Source organism: Sarcophilus harrisii, chromosome 2, assembly GCF_902635505.1.
Source record: "Sarcophilus harrisii chromosome 2, mSarHar1.11, whole genome shotgun sequence".
NCBI lineage: Eukaryota > Metazoa > Chordata > Mammalia > Dasyuromorphia > Dasyuridae > Sarcophilus > Sarcophilus harrisii.
In genome coordinates this window covers 558,805,301-558,820,700 of record NC_045427.1, presented here as the reverse complement: position 1 = coordinate 558,820,700, position 15,400 = coordinate 558,805,301, and the positions used below count along the sequence as shown (strand labels likewise).

At 37.8% G+C, this 15,400-nt stretch overlaps 1 protein-coding gene across 1 annotated transcript in view; it reads right to left on the bottom strand.

Moving 5' to 3' along the window:
* WBP1L (WW domain binding protein 1 like) overlaps positions 1-15,052 on the bottom strand; it is a 62,152-nt gene extending 47,100 nt beyond the window's left edge. Inside the window, exon 1 of the mRNA XM_031955766.1 lies at positions 14,866-15,052. Coding sequence (XP_031811626.1) covers positions 14,866-14,955 — 90 coding nt within the window. The 5' untranslated portion in view covers positions 14,956-15,052. The remainder of the gene's footprint in view (positions 1-14,865) is intronic.
* Positions 15,053-15,400: the final 348 nt, after the last annotated feature.

Sequence of the window (15,400 nt, the reverse complement as noted above, 5' to 3'; positions counted from 1 at the left end):
TAACTTGAACTGATGCTGAGTGAAATGAGCAGAAACAGGAGATCATTATATACAGCAACAACAAGACTTTACAATGGTCAATTCTGATGGCCGAGGCTCTCTTCAACAATGAACTGATTCAGACCAGTTCCAATTGTTTAGTAATGAAGAGAGCCATCTACACCCAGAGAGAGGACTGTGGGAACTGAATGTAAACCATAACATAGCATTTTCACTCTTTCTGTTGTTGTTTGCTTGCATTTTTTCTTCTCAGGTTTTTTTTTTTCTTTCTAGATCCAATTAGCAGCAAAATAACTGTATGGATATGTATACATATATTGGATTTAACATATATTTTAACATGTATTGGACTACCTGCCATCTAGGGGAGGAGGTGGGGGGAAGGAGAGGAAAATTTGGAACAGAAGGTTTTGCAAGGGTCAGTGTTGAAAAATCACCCATGCATGTTTTGTAAATAAAAAGCTATAATAATAATATTAAAAAATAAATAAATACATTATTTTCTTCAAGGAAAAAAAATGCCAAGTTTTCAATCTGTTCCATATACAGTTCCCCATTTGACCACTCAAAAAGGACTATGGAAAATATGCCGATCCTAAATATCTGCATCCCTGTTCCCTCCCCCCACACACTGAGATACTGAGATTTTTCCATCCACATACATTTGATTTACACGCTATTTGAAAAAAGTATATCTCAACACTAGCAAGATTTACTTAGCAATCAAGGATTTTGAAAAGAAAAGATTATCCATACTGGCCTAAGTTTTTCAAGGACTTTGAGTGTAGACCAGGAGGCAAGGACAAAAAGAACATCTAGAAAAAGTGGAAAACTTTCAAATTAAACAATACCAACAAGTCTCTATCAAAACTTTCCAGAATAATTTCAGTATTTTTTTTTCCACTAAAAGCAAGCCTAAAACTATAATGTACAAAACTAAACAAAAATGAATGAAAACAGCTAACAACTTAAGTGTAGGTTCAAGCTACTCAGAAATTTTTCTCATTTGGGCCTACTCAAAAGCAAACACTAAATCCACCTGTGTGATAATAGATGCAGACTAAGCTTTACTTGGGCACCAACAAACTCTTAAGTAATCATGTTGTGGGAATGCCAAAGGGATTCTTCTAATCCCAGGAAGACTAGATTTGCAAAACTTAGCTCTGGTGACTGGAAAGGCAGTTGATGCTGAGAATTCCTTGGCTGCAAGAAACTAAGAAAAACTGGCAGTATGCGTGTACCGGGATTGAGCCAATACAGATGTGGGCCAGGCTTGCTGATGCAATAACAAGCAAACATCTCCCATTTGCAGGGCAGTATAGGGTAAGTAACTTGCCACAGAATACTTCCCCTTCCAAAAGAAACCCCTAAACACCTACTGCTGTCATGTCACTACTGGCTCTGCTGAAGAAATGAAGACAGGTTACTATAACTTTCCTATCACAGAGTTTTTCATAAAAGAATGAATGTACACCAAGAAACATTACTTCCACATCAATTAGTTTCTCTTCCACAGGCAAAAAAATGAGAAATGGTGGAGAGTCTGGGATGGAATCTTAGTCAAAATCCTCTCCTGAGATATTACTTTCTGTATGGCCATATAACAGAGTGAAAAATAAAAAAAAAAAAAACAAAGTAAAAGCAGATTGGGGAAGGGGGGTATCCCACCTATGTTTAGTTAGATAGAGTTATTCATTTCTTTAATTCTTCCAGGAAACATTTAAAAACAAACCTAGGAAACATTAAAATTAAATTATATATTCAGCCCTCAATTCAATCCTATATGAGACATAAAGAAGCTGATCTGCCACTGTACAGGAATGGGAGGTTCAAAAATGTCATTCCACATATTTTTAGACTTTTTCTATATATTGATCAATCATAATTATTTTTTTCTCTATCTGTTATATGGAATTGTTCTCTGGGAAAACAAAGGGAAATAATACTAGGGGAAACTATGGTGATATATATAAAAAAAAAAAAAAACCTAAAAACAGACATCAATAAAATGTTATTAAAAAAGAAAAAGATACTCCTCTCAAGTAGATTCCAACTTATTTGGAGAAAGAAATTATATGCATATAAAATACAGATGGTTCTGAGGCAATACAATTAAATATGAAATAAGTAGTTTGGATAAAAGTCCTAAGTACAGGAAATCAAAGAAGGAACATATCATGAGTTAGAACAAGCAGCGAAAACATCATAGCACAACTTGAACTGGGCCTCAACTGTGGAAAAGCTGAACATTGGGGAAAATACTGTGGGAAGCAAACAAGATATTAATCAAAGCATACATGGAAAACCATGAAGAAAGATCAGTCTATCTAGAACAGACGTCCCTAAGACACTAGGGAGTGCTGAAAAATATGGTTTAAAAGGTAGAAGGAAACCAGAAAAATAGAAAGAGCCTTCAAGGTAAGTAGAAGGCTAACTTATGTATATGATGTATAGCTACATATATGCATACACACACACATTTATACAATGTAATTTTAGAGGAACTGAATGACTTGTGATTTGAGTGATATGAGGAACTTCTTGTGAGGGAAATCCCTCTACCAATGCAGATAGTCTCCTGTTTGTTCTAAAAGAATTCTCTAGGTCACCATGAGGTAAAATCCTCACCAAAGGACCCACAAGTATGTGTAAGAAGAGTCTCTGAAGCCAAGCTGTCCTGACTTTCTACTTATTCTACCATGCTACCTCTCATTATATATTTAACTTAACAGAATACCTGTTCTGCTTCCTCCCTCTCCTGCCACATAGTAAGAACACTCCTCATGAATAGGACAGATCTAAGAAGAGAAAAAGGACATAAAAGAATTCCTCTACTTTGTGAGATGTTTCGCCACATCATTCTTCCCATTTATGTCGTACATAATAAAGTTAGATTGCTTTGTTTCTCTTTTTAAGGAAGGAGGAAGGGAAAGAAAAGCAGAATTTGTGAGGCCTCTCATCAATGGCATACTCACAAAAGCCTGAATAAAGTAAGAGAAACAGAGAACAAAAACTGAAACAGGACAACTTCTTTGTTCTCTCTCCCATTCTGTTCGATTCCTTTCCACTTTAACATGCCATGGAACTGAAAATCCTTCTGCCGTTGACAATTGATTGGTCCACAAAAATTTATAACTCTGACAACCAGTTTTTGTTTCTATTCTCAGAGACAATACTAGCTTGTAAAAGATGCCCCTGAGAGTTAGCTATCACAGATAATTAATGAGTTGTTCCCTAAAGTTACCACTTTAGTTTCAACAAAGGCAGCCTTGTTTTTATACCGAAAACATATGATTGATATTCCTTCCCATGTAAATAATACAAATCAAATTAAAAGAGATAATGCGTCCAAGGACCAGCAAGATTTAAGATCTGACCATCTCCAATAGGCATATTTTGGGTCTCCTGGTGAAAAACTCTAAAGGCCAAAAATTAGAATAAGAATAGGATAAAGACAAGTTTCATCAAGGAGTAGACACATTAATCAAAGCCAACTACTACTTAGACAGGAAGCTCAAATAAGAAGAGTTGGTTCTCCAGATTATTATAAAAGCTTGTTTCACCATACATTTTTATTTAAACTTTGTACTAGTGGGAATGATAAAAAGTAAGCCAACACCATGGACCACTTAACTACAATACACTCAAATGAATATGTAACCTCAATATTAAAGGTCATATGATTAAAAAAAATAAGAGAACCACAAGAAATATCTTTTATACTGTGACAATGGGATAAATTGCTGACAAAGAATAGAAGTAATCATAAGATAAAATACATAATTTGATTTTAAAAAATTGAAAATCTTTGTCATGAAGAAAATAAACAAACAAGAGAAGTGGTATATTAGGGAGGAAATGCTGGCATCTGATAAAGCAAGACACATAGCCATCTAATAAGACCAAAAGGCATTCACCAAAAATTGATGGTCAAAAAATATAAACAGTTCTCAAAAAAGAAATGAAAACTCTTAATGATCAGATGAAACACTGCTACAAATCACTAATAACAGAAATGCAAATCAAAACAACTTTAGGTACAACTCTTTAGGTTTCACCTTACATTCATCAAATTAATATAGATGATGAAAATGGGGATAATCAATGTTGGAATGGTTGTGGGGAAAAAACACCTACTAATATACTGTTGGTGGAGCTGTCTACTGGCCCAACTATTCTGGAAATCAATTTGGAATTATGCTAAGAAAATAACTAAAATATCAATACATTAAACCCAGAGACTTTAAAAAAATAAAAGAGAGAGCTTTTATTAAGTACACTGTGCTAAGTGCTTTATAAATATTATTTTCTTCAATTCTCACAACTTTGAGAGGTAAGTCTTATAACTACTTATAATTACCCTCATTTTACAGTTGAGGAAATTTAGACCCACAATAGTTATAGTTACTTTAGCCATGCATTGAGGAATATGTCCATTACTACACATATACTCCAAGGAGAACAATGACAAAAATGATGGGACTACCAAAATTTTTAGAACAGCACCTTTTGTAGTAGCAAAGAATTGGAAAAAAAAAGTAAATAGTCCTTTGTTTAGAACAAAAGTTCTTAAAGGTCATGACCTCATTTGGGGTCATGTAAGTGAATGTGGGAGTTGTGAAAAATCTGGCAACAGTAAAAGACATCCAATATTCTGCCAAGATTTAATTCTTTATGTAAAAATAAATAAGCACATCCACCTCATCAGTATCAATTTGCTTTCAATTTTAACAAATGGTAAAATATTATGTATACAAAAAAAAAATTGTTTTTAAATAAATTTCTTCATGATTTGTTATCAGTACATTTTTGATTTGTATACCTATTTTATATACCTACATAACCAGAGTTGTGTAAAAATCTCTCAGGCAAAAACAGCTCACAAGTAGAAAAAACTTTTAAGATTTAAAGAATGGCTAAACAAGATAGGGTACATGTAGTAATGGAGTATTACTGAACTAGAGAAGTGAGGAACTCTCATATGACCTAATGCAAACCAAAGCAGAACTAGGCCATATAAATGAATGAAAAGGGATTAACATCAAAATAGAACAAAAAATAACCACAAAATAAAAATAAAGCCTGGAAAATAATACTGCCCAAATTTGTTCCCAAATAAGAAATATGGGAAGGCACATTCTCCCCCTTATTTGCAGTGGTTGAAGACCATGAGGATGTCAGACTGACTATAATGTCTTTTTCAATGTGTTGGTTAGTTTTATTGAACCAAGTTTTTTCCCTCCTTTGTTATAAGTAATGTCTCTCTGGGAGAGAAAAGGGAAAGACATATTAGGAAAGTCAGGTGACATAAAAACAAAAGATACCAACAAAATATATTTAAAATAAATTTTATGTTGGCAGAAAAGACTTACGTACGTATAAGCAGGAAAATAGGTGGATGGGGCTGCCCAAAGTTGTGCCTGGCCCAATCCAATATGGCTTATTGGCAAAAAAGAGGGGCAAGAGAAGACAATGGGCAGCAATATCTATAGTGACATTCCTGACACAGAGCAACTCATAGCCTAGCTAACAGAGACTATCACAATGGTTCCAAACAGTGCCACCGGCTATAGGATCTGCAGGCTACTAATCTTCCCACATCCAGCTATTCCTACACAACAGAGAGGTATATAAACAATATAAAGCTAACTAGCACCATAAATTACTCAAGATGGGGTCTGGATCGCGACGGAAGTAGAAGAGCAAAGAAAAAACTATTTGTTATCACTGAGACTAAGAGCCAACCATCCTCACCAGTATGAGAAATAATAAGGTCAGCTTGCCCTATTCCCCAACCCCCACCCCTAATTACCCCCTTCCTAACTCCAGTTTCCTAATTCTTTCTTATATACCCTGATCTTTCTATATAGCTCTAAACAGGAAAGGGATGGGGGGAGGGGGGGAAGGAGAGGAGTAGGGTTAATAATCAACCTTTAAGGATTATTTAGAATAAAAATCTTGCTTAGATATGATCTGATGACACAAGAGAATGAAACTATATAGGCCCTATCTACTTCAAAGCTATTCCAGAGAGTAAAAAAAGGTGCGAAGTGAAAGCCATTATACATTTCAATACTTGAAGGATGCATCATTTCCCTTCTTTACACCTTAATCATCTCCAAGAGTTGCTGCTTCCAAGAAACCCTTCAGGATCCCAGTTTGTCAGTCTTCTAATGATGAGCCCCTCCAAACAGGGATTGGTCCTTTGACAAACTGTTACTAGGCTTGTCCTTGGAACCGTTTCAAGTTAGAACTGGCTAGGCTTGCAATTCTTTGGCACAGTGTTTCAGAACTTAGGATCATCCCTACCCCACAATGAGCCACTGGAGGACTTTTGAGGAGAAAGTTTAATAATAATTATGACTATTTGTATAGCATATTGATTTTCAAAGCACTTCTTATATCCATTATCTCATTTGATCCTCAAATCAACCCTGAGGATAGACAAGGCAAGCACCATTATTCCAGTTTTATAGATGAAAGCACAGAATCTCTGGGAAGTCAGGTGAACTGGTAGGTTACACAGTCAGTAAGTGACAAAGCCAAACCTAACTACACCCTAAAGCTAACTTGTAATTCAGAGCTCATTCCAAGGTATTACCTTGGTAAACTTTCCTTTAAACTAGAATGTAATTCTGAGTTTTCCATTCATTCTGTGAAGACTATTTCCTGAAGCTGTCTCAGCAGTTCAAGCCTTTGAATTACAACTGTTTTGACATTCCAAAACACCTTTTAGGTCAGGCATAAGTCATCCAAGGGTATACTAAAAGGCTTAAATTATCCGGATGCCTGACATGAGGAAGAGGGGCCAATCAAGCCCTGCTTTTTTCCACATCTAATTGAAACATTCTTTCAACCCTTGATAAGAGCAGGTTTTGGTTTTGGTTGCTCTTCACATACTCATCCTACCCCTTCCCTCTCTTCTCCCTCACCAAAAGCAGTAAATGGTCTCCGTAATAGATAAGGAAGAATATACATTAATCCTTCCAGTCACTGATTATTTAAAAAAAAAAAAAAGGGGGGGGGGGGCGGCGGGTAAGGAGAGGAACTAAGCAAAAATATATACTAAATGCAAAGGAAATTTAAGGATAATGATCAATCTGTAAGCTTTTATTAAGCACATATTATGTTCAAAGCACTCATAAATAAACAAATCTATGTCTTCTATACTTATTTTAAAATAAGAAAAGTTCAGGGAACACTAGTTACTAGGTAATTTTGAGAGTCTTACAATGGAATTTTTATTTAATAACTTAAGGAGTTTAATAATTTATCAGATCTAATTGCCAAAAATAAAAATCTTTTCCAAAATAATCTATATATACATTACAGAATTTTGTCTCAACTTAACCTGAATTCCCTAACAATGAATGTCTTCAACCATATGATAGGTGACTACATGCATGGGAATTCCAAAAAAGGAATTCCTGTTCAAGTATGGGATGGATGAAATAACTTCTGAAATGCGTTTCACTTCTGAGAGTTATTACAATGACTCTGTTAAGATTAATATTAATTTATAGAACTACAGGTTACATCCCAAATTGATGCTTCACAAATCTACCTACCCAATCACTCTTTAGTACAGCATGAGTGGAAACATTAGAAAATGCTAGCAGAAAAGGATATAATCACATATAGTAGAGAAAGTCATTAGCATACTTTCTAGCCTGGGGGACCCCAGAATAGCACTCCAAACTTCCACCGATAAATAGACTTTAGGCTTAACTTAAGTAGCAGAAGAGCAAGCCACCTTTCTTAAAGTCTAAATGTCTTTATTTGTATAACCATCATTAGTCCTGCTCCTCTCTGAGACTTTGCCCAAACCCCATCTGACCTAAATTGGCCCTACTTCTCTTAGGAGAATAAAAAGACTTTCAGATGAAGTGGCAAAGACAGTGCCCTTCCATTCATAATTGGAAGTTAAGCTGGCTTTGAAGCAACAGATTTTTTTCCCCTCTAAACTGAACATGGGGATATCAAGACAAAATTTTAGAGACAAAACTTTCAATCTGAAATATAATCAGAAGATTAAGAAACATATACAACAGAAGCAGCAATAAGACTCAAGAAAAGCAAACAATGAGAAAGTCATGTTGTTCCTTGCACTGATTTTCACACAAGAATCTGTCTACAACCTTATCCAGCCTAGCCAGGTGTAGTTAAAAAAAAAAAAAAAAAAAAAAAAAAAACTTCTAAGTCTGAAATCAAAAGGCTGAAGAGTTTAATTAAAAAAAAAAAAAAAAAAAAAAAAAAAAAGAGGAAGTGCCAAGATGGATTTCATATTTGCCTCTGTAAGCAAATTCTATATGATGCTATATTTCTCTTCAACTTCTCATTAGGGAAAACAAATCATGCAATTCTTCTCCCAACTGGACCACTAATAAAGAAAATAATATTTAAACCTCACAAAATAGGTCTTCCTTTTTTTTTTTTTCAATTAGAGTAGAAATGGTAAGTGGAATCTTAAATAAGGGGAATAGATAAGAAAACTGAATGAAAAACAGTACTGTGAAAACCATGAATATTTTTTATACCAGATTAGCTGCTGATATACTAAACATACTGCTGATCTGGGAAAATTCATAATGAATAAAATTACGACATAAGATTTATGATGTTTAATAGTTAAAGATGAAAACCAACATAACTCCTCATTCTAGAAGCTATGCTTCCAAAACCACAAATATCCTTATAATATTCTAAATTTTTATTTTTATCTACTTCCAAAAACAAACACCTGATATCTTGAATCAACACCTGTTGGGAGACCGACAATGTCACCAAACTGTACCAAAAGACAACCAAGTTTTCCACAAAATAAATTATGGAAAGAGAAAAATCAAAATCAGATTAAATCAAAGCTAGATTATGTTACTGAAAAGTAAGTTCATTGCTTACTTATCAAGCATCCATTAGGTGCCAGGCATTGTGCTATATCAGAAATACATAAAGTCTTTTCTGCATTTAAGTACCTTTCATTCTACTGGAGGAAAACAACAAATACACAGATAAACAAATACAAAATAAAGCCAAAGTCATTTCAAAGAAGGAGAAACAATGGAAGAAAATAGGGAAGGCCTCTTTGCAGGAAGTGGAACTTGGAACTGAGCTAGGAATCCTTAATTTTTGTCAGAAGACAGAAGCAGGGAGACCATTTCATAGGGGACAAACATAACAAAGGAGACTGGAGATTGAATGTCATACACAGGGAGCATCAAGTAGGTTAGCTGGGCTGAAATGTAAACTACATTAGATACAATAATGTAAAATCAGTCTAAGAAAGAGAGGTTGGGGCCAGACTGTGAAGTTTTAAAAATGCCAAACAGTAGAATTTGCTTTTTAATCTTGAAATAACAGGAAGTCACTGAAGTTCCTTGAACAGGTGTTTGGTGTCATTTTAGCTACTGAGGATCAACAATCTGCTAGCTGTATGGAAGACAGATTCAAAGTGTGGGACCAGAAGGAAAACCAATTAGAAGATTACTACAATAATCTAAGCAAGTAAGGATAAGACACTTAACTAAAGTGATGAGCGTGGTAGTGGGAAAAAGACAAATGGGTTGTAGAGATAAGATGGATAAGACTTGGCAATTAATTGGCTACGCAGGTTTGGGATGAGTAGTATGAGAGAGGGAAGATTCACTATGTTTCTTGTAAACCTGGATGCACTGAAAGGAATAGTGCCCTAGACAAAGACGAACATTTAAGAGGAAGAACTAGAGGCAACTAGGAGGAGATGTCAAGAAGGCCACCTACAACTTGGGTTTGAAGTTCAGGAGAAAAGTGAGGGCAGATCTGGGAGTCACCTGCAGAGATGACAGCTGAAACCTGAAGATGAGATTATCAAGAAATAATGTAGAGATAGGAGTCCCAAAACAAAGCTTTGGGGTACATTCATGTTTAAAGGATAGGACATGGATAAGGATATAAATCCTACAAGACTGATAAGTCAATCAGGGAGGAAGAAAAAATAAGTAAAAAAAAAAACATCTGTAAAGAGCTTACTATCTTGCCTGAATGCCAAGCAGTGAAAACAAACACAAAAAAAATGAGCAAAGTCCTTACCTTCTCCTGGGAGTGAGGAGAACCAAGAGAAAACAAGGTCATAAAATTTTAAAAATATCTAGGAGTTTCCCAAAGCCAATTTAACATTCATAACATGTCTTATATTCCAAAGTTGTATGTGTATCTATATGTCTTTGTTACTTCCATATCTCTTAAACCTGTTCACAATGTTTAGGGCCAGTCTATGCTCCACCTAGTGGAAATACTGAAGATGGCCACAGTGAAAAGACCTCAGTTTTGGCAATGTGACTAGAACCCAACTTTTCATTCACCATCCTTTACAAGTCAGTTTTTTACTTCCCCTGGTACTTGCAGGAGACAGGGAAATATTAGGAGAAGGAGGTACAATGAAATCAATGACTCAAGTGGTACCCACAAATGGTGACTTAAAAGACTCAAGAATGACTCCACATAGCATAATAATCTGGTCCAGGAAAAGTGTGGAAAGGTGAGAAACTTAGAAAGTACTTCCTGGAAACCTTTAAGAAGCATGGAGAAGGGCCTGAGAAGATGTAAGAATCTTCAGAAAATAATCAACACTACATGCTTACAATTGTTGAAGAACACCTACTTCTAGAGTATGGGAAATGAAGGTTGTCTGCTAAAAGTAGCTAATCCCCAAACTGGCACTTCAAGGTCACCCCGATGCAGGAGAAGCCAGTAAGTAATCTCTGGAGTTGGAAAATCTGAAAACATCCAAAAGTGTCTTTGAACTTTGTATGTAAAAGCTGAGATTTATTCATGGCAGTGAAGGAAAAAAATAATTACATCATTCTTTAGGTAATATAATACTAGCATCACAGAATCATTAGCCATTAGGCTTACCAAGGTAAGGCAACAGGAAAGAGAAAAACTTTTCCCCCTATATTAATAAAGAAAAAAGGGGCAGCTTGGTGGTGCAATGGATAGAGCATCAGCCCGGAAGTCAGGAGGACCTAAGTTCAAATCTGGTCTCAGATACTTAACACTTCCTGTCTGTGTGACCTTAAGCAAGTCACTTAACCTCAATTGCCTCAGCAAAGAAAAAAAAAGAACAAGAAAAAAAATATCAATTCTGGAAATGAGGACATAAAAGAAAGAGTAGACAAAATTCACTTAGAAAGGAGAAAATGAAAAAGAACTTGCAAATCAAATTACATATTAAAAGTGGGCTTTGTTTAGAACTAAAATGTTCGTTGTTAGCTGACAAAAAAGTTGACTGGTGGCAAACATCACCAAATCCAAGATCAAACTAAATTTAAGATAATCAAAAACATTTTAAAAAATTAAGATAATTAAAAACACAGGAAACCTGTTGATCACAGTGATTTGTCTGTCCAAAAATAAGAGATAGGGAGAAAATCAAGATGTCAGAAATCATTAAAGACAGAATATTAAAAAGTTCTTTCTTTGAACTAGAACGAAGAATTCAGGAAGTACCACCAAGCCCCATTACTAAATTGACAAATATTAAAGAAAAACTTGGCCTCTAAACTACAAAACAGAATTGAATCAAGCGAATTAAGTTATTTTCACTGTCTCAGATGTCAGTTTTTCTGAGCCGAGAATTGGAGATGCTACCAGTCTACCACCCAGGAATATTGTAAACGCAAATGAGCCAGCTGGCTCTTTTTCTTGGGCTCTGTATGGAAAGGTTCATGCAAATACAAGGTGATGATTTTAGATTACCATTAATTCTGGTAAATGGAATGTAGTAAGAGTAAAGAGAATGGAATAGAATCAGTTCTTTGAAAGATCATACCAAAGGGGAAGAACTATCCAAGTGACAACACAATACACAAAAACAGAAATGGAATCACTATTTAGGAACTGCAAAACAAACAAGCACAGACTGCTGTGAGGCAGGAGAGAAGAAAACATAGGAAATGCTTTCATCACTCAATCAAATCAAAGGTCTGATTTGACAGAGGGAAAGCTACTCCAGAAATGAGGTCTCAGATACTTATTAGGTCACTACTCTGAACCGATGGGAAATACTACTAAACCCTCTTTAATTTACATCAGAGAAGTTAAGTACACAATTCTAAAGGAAAGGAAAATAAAAACTAGAATCATCCTAACAGCAATTGAGCTAGTGAAGACAAAATGCCAAAGAGAAAAGCCAACTACTTATTCTTTATAATTTAAAGAAATCAGGCATTTGAACCACGCAACTCTTGAGAAAGCTGGGCCTATAACCACACGCAACCAGACAGGTTGTGTTATAAAATGAACAATTTCTCTGAGGATGGAACAGAGAAAATAATTGTTCTAGTGCAGAGCTGATAATGAGAAAACATGTTTCCTAATACTGCTCATGTTTCTGATATAGAATTTGCAAATAAGGATTATAGCTGACAACACATAAGACAAGAGGCAATGAGATGCCCCTACCATTTAACAATGATGCAACCAGTAGTACAACCAGTCCTCAACTTGGACAGTCAGCTGGAGGTCACTTGTTAAAATGAGGACAAAGAGTACCTGAAATTTGTCTCTGCTAAAATGATCTTTGAGGCATTTTTTTCCCTAGTTTATTGGTTTCTTTAAAAACAAACAAACAAACAAATAAAACCAAACAAACAAAAAATATCTCAGCATTCAAAATCAACCAGACTGTGATGTATTCAGTTAATAATTATTGGGCACTTTTCATTCCAAAGGTTACAACTAAAAACACAAGTCTTGGAGATATATACACACACTGATCTGTGGGGTTTCAGTGACACATATACAAAAATGGACTTGGATGGAAAGACAGGGAAATTAAGAGATTACCCATTATACAAACTCAATCTCTTCTAGGATAGAACTGAAGATACATAAAAATTACTGGACAGAAACCAAAATCCAACCATTTGAAACAAAGTACAAGGGTTAGGTTATCCTCAAAACAAGTACTGAAATTGTCAAGAACATGATAGGAACAAGCTGCCTAGAGTCACCAAAATCAAGATGCAGATAGATGAGATTAATGTTCTGGATACTTAGTCCATAATGTCATGATTAGGTGCTCTACTCCATCTTAAAGTACAGCTAAAAAGTACAGAACCTACTACCTTCCACTATTAATTACCTCCCTCCCCCAGCAAGACACTACCTAGAGAAGACAACTAGTAAGTAGTAAGACCTGAGAGGGTGGTAGAGACTCAGAGTCATCCCCAAATCAATTCTCTAAAATCTTTAACTAATGTATTAAATTATTAGGAACTAAATTTTAGAAATTTTCAGAAAATCAAATTACAACGTAAAAGCAAAATTATTGATTCTTTTGTATCAGCATAGGCAGAGCAATTCCAATCATTAGAGCCCGAACCTTAATTCTCTCATGGACCCCAAAATTCTCTCACTCCTCCCTATCCCTGAAATGAATTAAGATTTAACTTTTCTAGATGAAGTAGGGTATGACATTTCTATTGATGGTCCAGAATAGAAACAACCAAGCAATAATAGAGGCAATCTAAGTGTAAACTAGACAAAAATCAACTTTGAACTGAGGGGCTCAAAATTTTTAAAAAGTTGGTTTTTCTGATCTTTTTGTCCATTCAATGTTTCAGACCCTTATTAATGACCTACTTAATGGAGAGCATTATGATCTGCACTATAGGAGATAGATACATAAGACAGAAAATGAGGAGCAGGAAGAAAAAAGGAAGAGCCCAGTCCAAGCAAAGATGTGTTTGAATGTAACAAGAAGTAAACAAAGAATTGGTATTTTTTACTGGAAATCTCCTAATCCTGACCGTGACACTTCACAGACGAGTTAAATTAAGGTTTGCCTTTGTAATGCTCCTTGTGTATGTTTCCAAAAATGAACGACAAGAGAAGAGAAAGTGAGGAAAGCTGCCTAGCTCGCAGGGTAACAAATGTGAAGCAAAGAAAGTACGACTCCCCCTGTTGCTCCCCACCCAAGCTGGCACCAGCATCACCCCTCCCATCAGTTTCGCAATGCCATCCCTGGCTGAAATCGGAACCAACAGCTTCTCTGCTGGGAAAGCAAAGAAACCACCCAGCAAGAAAAGCCAGGGCACCCCACTTACTAGCACTTCCCTCTCCCCCCCAAAGCCCCGCAGCACCAGCCAACCCTGCCCGGAGAGCTGTCCGCCAAATGGAAATGCAACAAGAGCTTTTCCATGACCCAAAGTTGCCACCCATGGTTCCTGCCACCTAAAGGGCCCGATCTGCCTTCCCTCCAAGTGGCTCAACGGCCCCTCACAGAATAGCGGTTATCGCCTTCGGGGACCCCCTTGCACTTAACAGAGCACCAATGTGCTAGCGCATCCTTGGGTAGGATCTCTCGGGAGGAGCACGGGGAGTACTGGATTTGGAGTCAGAAGAACCTGGTTCAGATCCTGGCAGTGGCCTTTACTACCAGAGTGGTGACCTTGGCCGAGTCACTTCATCTCTTTAGGCCTCAGTCCCTCATCTGCAAAATAGGGATACGGGGACGGGGGGAGTGACTTAGGCGACTTCTGAAGAGGAGTTTCCTTCTCAAATCTGTGGCGCCAGGAGCCCCTCCCCGAAAGCTTGGCTTTCCTGTCCCCCCCCACCGGCAGCAGGGCCCCTTCCCGGAATCTGGCCCTGCCCCTACAGCCACAGCTTCTTCAGGGCCTGCCCAGGCCGTCGGCGCCCACCCTCCGGACCCCTTTGCGCCTCCTCTCCTGGTCCTGGAGCACCCCCTCAGGACGCTCCTCCTACTGCCCTACCAAGCACCCATAGCCCCCTCTCCGGACGCCTTTCCTCCCTCACCGCGGCGCCCATCTCCGCTCTCCCCCTCGGGTACTACAGCCCCCTCCCCCTAGACCCTCTTCCTCTTACCTGGGGGGGTTCGGCCCTGGCTGCCAGGGGGGTGGGCAGTGCCTGGAGGAGCAGGAGCGCCATGCCGCCCAGGAACCTTCTCCTCTCCATCACCCTCCGGCTCCGGCTCCGGCTCCTGCTCCTCCACTGCCGCCACAGCCTCCCTCCTCCTCTTCCTCCTCCCTCTCCTCCTCCTCTTCCCCCTTCTTCCTTCTTCCCTGCTCCTCTTCCTGTTTCGTTCTCATCCCCCCGCCCCAACTTCCGGCTCCGCCCCGCTTTACAGAAAGTACCGCCCCCAGGCCAGGGTTCTCCCAGGCACGGGGGCCGCTTAGCCATTCCAACCTTCAGCTCAGGTCCCTTGCTCTTCCATCATTGATTCTCACGCCTGTCCATCAAAGCGGGACCACCTATTAGCACAACCATCTGAAGACGATCGGCCAACGAAAAGTAGAGGCAAGCCGGGCTGCGTTGAACGCGACAGGAACGATGGAAAGGCCTCTCCCATCCCCAGAGGGTGGCGGAAGAAGTCCGGAAGAGGCAGGGCCATTGTAATCGG